Source organism: Anomaloglossus baeobatrachus, chromosome 4, assembly GCF_048569485.1.
Source record: "Anomaloglossus baeobatrachus isolate aAnoBae1 chromosome 4, aAnoBae1.hap1, whole genome shotgun sequence".
Taxonomy (NCBI): domain Eukaryota; kingdom Metazoa; phylum Chordata; class Amphibia; order Anura; family Aromobatidae; genus Anomaloglossus; species Anomaloglossus baeobatrachus.
In genome coordinates, this window is record NC_134356.1 from 134,154,466 (window position 1) to 134,166,589 (window position 12,124).

At 41.8% G+C, this 12,124-nt stretch overlaps 1 protein-coding gene across 1 annotated transcript in view; it reads left to right on the forward strand.

Moving 5' to 3' along the window:
• Positions 1 to 9,298, forward strand: part of MAT2B (methionine adenosyltransferase 2 non-catalytic beta subunit) — a 52,468-nt gene extending 43,170 nt beyond the window's left edge. Inside the window, exon 6 of the mRNA XM_075343395.1 lies at positions 7,360 to 9,298. Coding sequence (XP_075199510.1) covers positions 7,360 to 7,530 — 171 coding nt within the window. The 3' untranslated portion in view covers positions 7,531 to 9,298. The remainder of the gene's footprint in view (positions 1 to 7,359) is intronic.
• The last annotated feature ends 2,826 nt before the right edge of the window (positions 9,299 to 12,124 follow it).

Here is a 12,124-nt window from a genome sequence, read left to right on the forward strand (position 1 = left end):
CGCTCTATAGCGCTTACCTCCCGGCTCCGGTGACTTCTCCTCTCCTCAGCGGCACTCAGTCTGCAGAGAAGCCGGCAGCGGTGAGGTGACTTATCGCGCTGCCCGTGACGTCATCAGTGAATGCACCAGGCCAGGGAGCTGATTGCAGCTCCTGACCCCGGAAGTGCCGGCGCGCAAGGAGCAGGTATGGAGGATGATTGGTATTAGCGTTTAAGACGCTGATACAAATTAATCACTGGACCACAAACTACCTCCTCTCCCCCAAACACCCCCCCCCCCATCCCATAAACCAATCAACCCCCGCCTCACCGCAAAGACTCCGGTTTTAGTAATGAGTCTGGGGAGGGAAATTTTTTTTTTTTTTTTTATACTCTCGCCCTTGGCGCAGCCCCGGCCCAGGCACCGGACCTACGGTGCCTAATGGTAAATACGGCCCTGCTTACACCACAAAATAACTCTTGGAGGATTGGACAGTTTTTGCTTTCACCCTATCCTAACTTAAATGATGGATCTTAATTAAATGAACTATGCACCATTCTAATCACACACCATGAAATCAACAATATGAATTACACACCATCTTAATTAGACATTCTGGTGTTTAACCAAATTAATTTATATTAATTAATTCTCTGATGGTCTTGGTGACTAATGGTGCATCTTGTTTCATAGTCCACAATTAATTTTTGGCCCATGGGTTGGATCTCACATTTCCTTAATATTTTTTTTTCTCTATTCTATATATATATATAAAAAAAAGAGTTGTTTTTTTTGGGTTTTTTTTTTTCTTCTTTGTAAACTTTTTTTATTTTTTTCTACCTTACTTAAGATTAGGAAACCAATAACAAGTAGAATATGGCAGAACCTGGATAAAGCTCCTGTCCAGTCATTAGGGTAAACTGGGTGAGGAGATTCTGGTGGGGTCCGTCCTAATGTTTCTTTAGGATTACGGTATCCACTAGCACTCTTGGGGTGAAGATATCGGTCTTTAGTTTTGTTGTATAACTGTGACCTGGCATGGAACAAGATGGATCATTAGATTTATCAAAACATGCAATATATCAAGGCTGATCTCTAGTCTGAGGATTCCTCCTTGGAATCTAAACTTGGTGCTGAAGTCACTAACTAACCCCCCTTTGAGCATTTATCTTCAAAAGTTAAATATCTTACCTGGGAGACTATCCATAGGATCAGTGACATCTAGTCTTTGTCTCTTACATAAAGGGTGAATCAACTATTTCAAGATAGTCGTCCTAAGACCAGACCCAGCCATCCATCCAAAAGTAGCTACAATATTTCACAGAAGCCAGGAGATGGTCATTCCCCTTTTTGCGCTAATCCTAACACCTCAAAGGAGGAGAAGCTTTACAATTTGGATGTCAAAGTCTTTAATAAACTAAATTTCAGTAACAAAACCATGGAGGAAGAGTTGGTCGTTGTTCGTTTTTTATTTCAGGGTCCTATGAAAGGCCTGAAGGTGTCAAGAGGTACCCTGATCCGGTGAATCTGGGATGCCATTAGCTTAGTCTAATCCTCTAGTGATAGCTTTAATGTCTACTGGTTCTGAACTATGTTCACACAGGGCGTTTTTGGTCAGGTTTTGCAGCGTTTTTTTTTAGCTCCGGATTTGTCTTTGTTTTATGCAAATCCATGCTAATAAAACGCTGCTTTTACAGTCCCAGCGAAGTCTGAGATTTTTGAAATCTCATGCACACAAATCCATCCGGATTTTCTCCTGACTGTTTTGACTGCGTTATAGGTCATGTTTCATGTCAATTCTTGCAGCGTTTTCACCTACAGAGCGCAATGAGGAAGTGCCAATACCACTGTAAAACCTGTCCCATAAACTATTAACCCCTTAACGACCCATGACGTACTGGGTACGTCATAGATCGTGTGCTGGTAAGCCCCGCCCCCTGCCGCCAGCAGGCAGCGGCGATCCGCGCACATATCAGCTGTTATCAACAGCTGACATGTGTGCCTACTAGCCGCGGGTGGAATCGCTTCCACCCGCGGCCATTAACACTTTACATGTCGCTGCCAAAATCTTGGCAGCGATATGTATATGGGCGCCGCCATGACAGTCACTTACCCCGCCCCCACCGGAAGTCACGTGACATGATCACGTGACTTTCGGTGGTTGCCATGGTAGCACAGGGTCAAGTGATGACGCCTGTAGCTAACATGACTCACTTCCTCTCAATGCCGGAATACAGCCGGCATTGAAAGTGAAGCAGCAAATCTGCAGTTCTCAGCTCTGTAGCTGAGATCTGCAGATAGTGCAGAGCGATCGGATTGCTGATCGCTATAGCCCCCTAGGGGGACTAATAAAATAAAAAAAAAAAAGTTTTAAAAAATTAAAAAAAAAATAAAAAACCTAAAAGTTCAAATCACCCCCCTTTCACCCCATTGAAAATTAAAGGGTTAAAAATACACACATATTTGGTATCGCCGCATTCAGAAATGCCCGATCTATCAAAATATAAAATCAATGAATCTGATCAGTAAACGGCGTAGCGGCAAAAAAATTCCAAACGCCAAAATTACGTTTTTTGGTCGCCGCAGATTTTGCGCAAAATGCAATAACAGGCGATCAAAACGTAGCATCTGCGCAAAAATTGTACCGTTAAGAACGTCAGGTCGAGACGCAAAAAATAAGCCATCACTGAGCCTCAGATCCTGAAAAATGAGAACGCTACGGGTTTTGTAAAATGGCGCAAAACGTGCGCCACGTTTTTTGGACAAACTTGTGAATTTTTTTTAACCCCTTAGATACAAGTAAACCTATACATGTTTGGTGTCTACAAACTCGCACCGACTTGAGGCATCACATAGATATCTCAGTTTTACCATATAGTGATCACTGTGAATAAAATATCCCAAAAACTATTGTACGATCCCACTTTTTTTGCAATTTTTCCGCACTTGGAATTTTTTTGCCGTTTTCCAGTACACTATATGGTAAAACTTATGGTTTCATTTAAAAGTACAACTCGTCCCGCAAAAAACAAGCCCTCATATGGCAAGATTGATGGAAAAATAAAAAAGTTACGCCTCTCGGAGGAACGGGAGCAAAAAGCAAAAACGGAAAGTACCCGGGGGCTGAAGGGGTTAATCTAGTTTTCATCAGGTTTTGGTGGCAAAACCTGATGAAAAGTAGGATGTGACCTCAGACAACGCAACACAGAATTCGTAATCGCCAGACACTGATCGGGAGTCAGCTGACCGCCTGACCTCACAGTCCGCACATGCTGCGATGGCTGCAGATTAACAGCAGGCACTGCCCGCTGCTGATCACGTGTGGCTGTGTAGTCAGGAGTTCAGCTGAGTTTAGATCAGCTGACTCCAGTGCCGGCTGATTACTTGTTCTGTGTCCCGCCGCATCCATCGCAGCATGTGCAGGCTGTGGCGTTCAGTGGAGTTCGGCCGCCACTGGAGTCAGCTGATCTGGACTCCTGACCTCACAAGCCCGCACAGGCTGCGATGGATTCAGCGGGACACAAACAAGTAATCGGCCGGCTGAGTAAAGATCAGTTGACTCCAGTGACGGCCAGTTACTTGTTCTGTGTCATCACAGTGGCCATAAAAAAAGACACCAAAACCGTATAAAAAAAGCCATAAAAAACCGCACCAAATTGCAGAAGACTGTCAGGAGAATTTCTGCCACAAGATCAGGTATGGTAAGGAAAGAAAATCTGCGAAAACACCCTATGTGAACATAGCCTAAGGGTCATATTTTCCTGGACCGAAAAGGCGGAGGTGTGGATTGACCAGATATGTAAGGTGGTGATCTTCTTCAACCTTCTATAAGCACTATAGGCTTGATCTTTCCTCGTCTTCTGACCTTTCCTTTGGGAGAAGGGTGCTACACGTGGTGGACCCTTCATAAGGGATTTGTTTCTCTGTAAATCTCTCGTAGTGCTGTCATGGGGAAAGGATAAGAGTAAATTACATACCGGTAATGGGATTTTCCAGTGTTCATGACAACATCCTTATATTCCCCTCTGTCACTGGTTTTGGTCTGCACTAACTGAATTCCTAGGTGTGTAATTCATGTGGTGTTACACAAGTAGCCACTGGTTGGTGAAGGTTTGTGTATTAGGCTATGTGCCCACGTTGCGTTCTATCCCTGGAGAAATTTCTGCAGCGACTTGAACAGCACACGTGCGCTTCAAATCGCAGCAGAAACAGTCCGTACTGAAAAGCTGATTTCATGCGCTATGGATGCAGCCTCTCCCATAGAGTGGGGGCTGCATCCAAAGCGCACAAAATAAGTGACATGTTGCTTTTTAGAGCTCGGCGATTTGGCAGCATGCGCATGGATTATACGCAATCTTCATAGATTATGCAGAGGACGCAGGACGCATGCAGTTGCGCTGCGGTGCAGAACGCAGTGTAACTGCATGCAATACGCACAAGTGGGCACAGAGCCTAAAACTTTCTGGGAGAGCCTCATGCTCTGTAACCCAACTGAAGCGGACAATAGGTTCTGCCCTTCATTCAGTAGGTGTCCTGTCCTTGATGTGGTGCGGTCATGGGCTCTGGAAAAATCCAAAATTACCAGTAAGTCATTTAAACTTTTTTTTTTTTTTTTCATTTTGCTGCAGGAAATAGGATTTATTTTTAATTGTTATCACAGTCAAAAACTACACGTATTCATCCAAACATTCCTTGGCAGCCTTCAGGGTCACATACCTCGCATTTGCAGAAGGGAGTTGATAAAATATTAATAACCACTGACTGTCCTGTGGAAAGTATCTTCTTTATCAGGACTGAATTCTAAGATGTTCTGAAGGAAAAACTAATTATTGTGATAATGTCTTGCTGTGTGTGAAATAAAACAAAGCTTCTCTACAGTAGGTTTTTTTCAGACTCGCCTACTGTTTTGTTTACAGCTCCTATGTAGACTGCATCTCCATGATGACAGACACTAAACAGTGCAGTGTGATCCCCCTTGAATGAGCTAATAAATGGAGACATGGAAAGGGCAACAGATGTGGGGTTTTTTTGTTTTTGTTTGGTTTTTTTTACATTAAAGCATCTCCTTAGCGTATTTTTTTTTTTTTTAATTGCACCGCTGGAGTGGTGCATTAAGCCTACGTCCCCCGTTCCTAGTCTTTTTTTATACTTACCCTCCAGCAATTTCATCTGTTATCAGTGCCACTCCTTTTGGTCTCTAGCAGTTTTTGACCTGCTGGCAGCCTCAGAGTTTAATGGAGCAGCTCGAGCCATAGGACACCCTTCAATACAAGTCTATGAGAGCCACATTGTGGCTCTCATAGACTTGCATTCAGAGTTTGTGACCTAATTTCTGACATCCAGCAAGTGAAAGTTAGGATCACAAGATGGCGCTGGCAAACTAGAGCGATCCCACAAAATGGTGAAGACGCCTGAGGGTCTTAGATTTAAAGCACCACTCTAGCACTGAAAGGTAATTAAAATGTATGAAAGGGACATGGCTTTTAAATAACCCGTTACATATCTTGACCACACAGATTTTCAGGTATTATCGTACTTGAATTTGTAATGTCTGTAAAGTCTATCATTTGGATATTCAAATAATTTTTAACTTTTTTTTTTTTATATGATACATTTGGTTAATTGTCATTTTTTTATATTTTTCTTAGTATGTTTTGTTTTTTTTTTCTGTTTTCATTTAGTTTAATTTTTCATTTGTTTCACACATACTGTCTTAAAAGACCATCTGTTATTTTAATTTTTTTTAAACCTATTAAAAGGAATCTTTCACCCAGTTTTTGCCACCTAATCTGAGAGTAGCATAATGTAGAAGCAGAGATCCTGATTTCAGCAATGTCACTTACTGGGCTGCTTAGTGTAGTCCTGATGAGATCACGGTTTATTCAGCAGAACATTATCATTCAAGGACTACTGGGCATGCTGCTCATTATCCCCAACACTAATTGTCAGATTTCTGTGTACGCTGTGTATGGGCAAAACAGTGATTTTTATCAAAATGACAGCAAGCTGCTCAGTAAGTGACACATTGCTGGAGTTGGGGTCTCTGCTTCTACTTTATGCTGCTTTTTTAGATTAGGTGTCAAAACCTGGGTTAAAGATTCTCTTTAATATGTTAAAAGACCTTTTGGTTTTAAGACAGTATGTGTGAAATAAATGAAGGAAAAAAAAATAAATAAAGGCAATACTGTCTTATTGATTTCTCCTGTACCTTTGCCAGGTATATTACTCCAATTACAGAGGAAATTCAGCACTTAGTAGTCGACTGGGTCTTTTAGGACCCCAAAGCTCCTGTTCCATTTTTACACCCAGTGATCATATGACCACTGTGTCTGGAGGTGCTTCCTAATCTGTATACACAAGCACTGGTTCAGTGAAGTGTATACAGAGATCAGAATGGTAATGAGCGATGCTTACCTTCCCTCCGGGGAGTCTTGCGGTGTCTGTTTTTCTCCGTCGTCCCTAAACTTATGCCAGCTGTTCCTTCACATTGACATTTAAGAAACTCAGTGCAGAGTAAAGTGTAATATTTAGTCCTGAAGTACTTAAAAGATATTGAATATAATAAAAATATTTTCAGAACCTGTTTTTTTACTGTAGAATAAAAAAATGTCTAAAGTCTCACAATATAAACTGCGTACAGAATATAGTAACCTAAGGAGGCTGGTGTACTTTTTTTCAGAATGGCGGTATTAACCTCTGTGTGAGTTGTCATTCCTGATAATGAAATGTGAATTTAATGGTCGAGTTGGACTTGCTCATTTTATTTTCAGGATTGTACACCCATACAGACTTAGATTTTCAAGGTAAGTACACTAGTCTCTTCAGGTCTAAGATGCAGAAATATGTATGGAGTTTGCATTGCGAAGTCTGGTAACAGATCCACTCAAATTCCTCTAAATATTTGACATTATATTTGAAGAAATTTCTTTTGTCTAAACTTGTGTGTACCTCATTCCCATTTGAAGAAGAGAATCAGAGATTGTGTAAAAGAACAGTGGAAACCTGTATTTGATCTAAAAAGATGTACAAGAGACCTGGTTTCCCATATGTAATGTAATGTACAGGCGATCTTGTTTCTTAATTTTTCATACTATATTCTATCTGTCATGTAACTTGTTCACATGGTTAAAGTGGTTTGTTTTAGAAAAGCTGTTTACTCACCGTCCCTGGGTCCATCACGAAGTCTGCACCATGGACCCTGGTGTCTGATATTGGCTATTAAGCTGACGTCACTTTGACAGTGCAGCAGCCAATCGCTCAGCTCTGCGCTTTGCCCCTGTAGACGGAGTGCCCTACTCTCAGCCACGGACTGGCTTCAGATATATGAAAGTGAGGATAATTGATGTGAATAGGTTTTAATGGAAAATTGTCTTTGTTTAGGTCACGCAGGAACCTGTTGGGGCAACTCCTCGACCTTGGAACCCACAGCTCGACTGCTCCAGGCTGGAGGCACTTGGCATTGGTCAGCGGACACCCTTCAGAGTCGGCATTAAGGAATCGCTTTGGCCATTTTTACCTCTTAAGAAATCACAGCAAACAATGTTTCATTAGATTTTTTTTTTCCCTATAGGGGAAATTGATATTTGTACTTTTTTCTTGAAAAAAATTTAGTTTTGTATTTTGTTGTTAGTATGTATAAACTGAGGGGAAAAAAAACGGTCCGTTCCAGTTGTTAGGATAACCTGAATGACCGAGAGTTTATGTACCAATGTACAACCTATGTCAGCTTACAGCTAATTGAGACAGCAGTAATTAGAATAATTTGTGTGTGTTATTGTACTCGGCCTCAGCCAGATGCTCTGTGACCCCCCCCCCCCCCCCCCCTCTGCATGGCACATACAGCCCTGTAGGAGAGTATGGATAACGTCTGAGTAAGACATTTATTTACTTAAAATATAATGTTATGTTAATGCCAAAGCACTGTACATCTAGTGACCCGCATTATACGATATATATGTATGCCCGGGCTCTAATAATTTTTTTTATTACCAGTATTAAGTAAACTGCAGAATATTTTTGACCCATTATGCCAAAATATACATTAAAGGGATATTTTGGTTTCAGTGCAAAACAAATAAGTCGCACGCTTTCTTTAACAATTTTTCTTGTTTGTTCATTTTTGCTTACAATTGGAGATGAGTGAACCTGAACTTTAAAGTTCCGCGTTCTTACCAGACACAAAAAATCAGTGTTTGAGCTCGGGTGTTTTACGACAACGAGCATAGCTATGCTTGGGTACGCTCAGTGCCCGGCCCAATGCGAGCTGCTTACAGCGTTTCAATGGCTCGCATGATCAGCTGTAGTGTGTACCCCCCACCCCCCCCCCCCCCCGCAAAAAATAAAAATTGGAAAACCCCCGCTCACATGCGTCCAGAGGTGTCCTTTTATATGGCTGGCTGCATGTGGGCGGAGACCCAGCCAGTGACTTCCAGTAGGGTTCGAGTCCAGAACAGACCTGAGTCCAGCTGAACGCGCAGAACCTGAACTTCCATGAGTCCACTCATCTCTAATTGTGAGCATTTGTGTTGGGAGCCCTCACTGCTTACTTCCAGGAACTAAAAATCTGTCCAGGTTATGTAACACAGCTCCGACAAATATAGTTCCTGTTTGAGTCCCCTAGAAGAGTGCAAGCAGAAATGACAAAGTGGATAACTTTTCATATACAAGAATAACCCCTTTCTGAAACTGGAACACCCTTTGAAATGTAGGATTTTCCTAATTTCTTGATCACAAAGCTTTTTGACTGTGAACACCTCTTTAAATTTCACTGTTGCCAAATGTTTAGTGTGTATACTGGAAACGCTCCTGACATACGTATATTGTGTTCATCGTAAGACCAAGTCCAATAGTGTCCAATGTTCATAGATCACACAAAAATATAGTGCACTGTGCTCTGTCATCCAGCAGAAATCAGTAAGAAAACCTTGCAGTATGTGGATGCTATAGAGGGCACCACTTATTATTTACATCCTATGTGGGGCAAAATTCAATTTCTTAGGTGTTTTTTTGTTTTGTTTTTTTGTTTTGTTTTTTATTATTGAGTCAAAAGCAGTGACTTTTTTTTTTCCCACAGAAATATCAGGCCAAGTAATACAAAAAGATATTTTGGAGTCTTATCTGGTATACTATGTCTAAAGATCATTCAGACGCATAAGACACACATAATGGATATTCTACTAATTGTTAGTCAGAACATTGAGGCCTATTATTTACAAGTGTGGACTACTGTTCTACTTTCCAGACTTGTTTAAACCATATTCAGCCCTTGTATGTTGATTTATTTGTTAAAGTTCAAAATAAAACTGGATATTTCTAGAAATCTTTTAATATTGTTTTGTTATTGAGCCAAATATTCTATTGTAAGTGTAAATAACCACAACATTAACACTAATGGAGCCCACATACAGTAAATGAAGGTCAACCAAACTGCCAATGTGTATTGGGTTCTCCTGACTCTTCCCTGACAGCAAGTGGAAAGAATAAAGAATCAGGCATGCTGGAATCCAACACAAGCAATCCTTTATAGCCTCATGGTGAAACCCAATGAGGAGCTTTTCCACTATAAACATTTTTATTTTTTTGTTTTTCAAATTTTTTTTTTATTTATCCACATACCTGAGCATAATATACAAACAACAAAAACAAGTGTACAAATGCCACAAAGTATATTTTTACCGACAACATTCTTTGAACCTAAAATAGGCAGATCAAACCCTCCGCCAGCCCAGGGCTGTGTTTTATACTTTACAGACTATAAATATGTTAGTAGAAGAAAAAAAAAGAAAATAAAATCGAGAAGAAAGGTAGGAGAAACACAAACATGCACATAGGGAAGACCAGGCCAACAAAGGACAAAATATATGTCAAGGAGAGGGGGGAGGAGCCCTACACAAGGGAGAACCATCATGTATCCTCTACAGCAGGGGTCTCAAACTCAGCTGGGTGTATGGGCCGCACACAGAAAAAAAATAATTTGAGGGGCCACATTCTTTTCAGGGACAAAGTGACATTGGTAGTGGTACGGCAATGGTACTAATAAATATATATATATATATATATATAAACGCACACATTTTTTTTTGTAAGTAATACAGTTTTATTTACAATAAGCACCGCATAGTAATTTTGGCCAACATCTTGTAGTAATGTGCCCCATCCTGTTACCCATTCTGTAAAAATGTGCGCATCCTTGCCCCCTTGCAGCAATGTGCCCCATGCAGGTCCCCTTCTTATAATAATGTGCCCCATGCAGGTCCCCTTCTTGTGGAAATGTGCCCCATATGCAGGTCCCCTTCCTATAGTAATGTGCTTCATGCAGGTCCCTTTCTTGTATTAATGTGCCCCATGCATGTCTTCTTGTAGTAATCACACACACACACACACACACACACACACCCTGTGCAGCCTCAGCTGACACACACACACACACCCTGTGCAGCCTCAGCTGACACACACACACACCCTGTGCAGCCTCAGCTGACACACACACACACACACACACACACACACACACACACCCCCTGTGCAGCCTCAGCTGACACACACACACACACACACACACACCCTGTGTAGCCTCAGCTGACACACACACACACCCTGTGCAGCCTCAGCTGACACAAACACACACCCTGTGCAGCCTCAGCTGACACACACACACACAAACCCTGTGCAGCCTCAGCTGACACACACACACCCTGTGCAGCCTCAGCTGACACACACACACACACCCTGTGCAGCCTCAGCTGACACACACACACACACACACACACCCTGTGTAGCCTCAGCTAACAGACACACACACACACCCTGTGCAGCCTCAGCTGACAGACACACACACACACACACACACACCCTGTGCAGCCTCAGCTGACACACACACACACACACACACACCCTGTGCAGCCTCAGCTGAGACACACACACACACACACCCTGTGTAGCCTCAGCTAACAGACACACACACACACACCCTGTGCAGCCTCAGCTGACACACACACACACACACACACACTCCCTGTGCAGCCTCAGCTAACACACACTCCCTGTGCAGCCTCATCCAGCAGCAGAAACACACACACACCCTGTGCAGCCTCAGCTAACACACACACACTCCCTGTGCAGCCTCAGCCAGCAGCAGAAACACACACACACTCCCTGTGCAGCCTCAGCCAGCAGCAGAAACACACACAAAAACATTCTGCTCACCTATCCTCCGTAGGCTCAGCAGCACGCAGACGTGGACCCGATAATGATCACAGCTCCTGCCTGTCACTGCTGAACTTTCTGCCAGCGCGTGCAGAGCAGTTCTCACTGCACAACAGCCACTGGCCAATCACAGGTAATCATCTGAGGTCATATGGAGCAAGGTGCTTGACTCTGATTGGCAGGCGGCTGTTATTGTGTTCTGCAGCGAGAACTTTACTGTGCCCGGCAAAGGCAATATGTGTATGTATATATATATATATATATATATATATATATATATATATATATATATATATATAATATATATATATATATAATATATATATATATATATATATATAATATATACACACACACACACACACACACACACACACATTATATATGTATAATATATATATATATATATATATGTGTATATATGTATATATATATATACGGTATATGTATGTACACATATATACGGTATATGTATGTACGTGTGTGTGTGTATATATATTATATACACACATATATATATATATATATATATTACACACATGCACATATACCGTACATACACATTATATACATGTGTATGTCTGTATATACATATACACACATTTATACTGTGCGTGTGTATATATATACTAGAAGGTGGCCCGATTCTTCGCATCGGGTATTCTAGAATTTACGTATTCTGTAGTTCATGTATGATTTTTGTAATATATATAATATATGTTGTCTGTAGTTACCAAGTGTTTGTGTAGGGCGCTGTACATGTTCTGGGTGTTGTCTGGGTGTGGCGGAGGGTGAGAGCGGTGTTGTATGTGTGTTGCGTGTGTTGCGTTGTTTGTGGAGCGCTGTGTGCCTGTCGCGTTATGTGTGTGTGTGTGGGGCGCGGTTTGTGTGGGTGTGGTGTGTTTTGGGGGGAGGTATGTTTTGTGCAATGTGTGTGTGT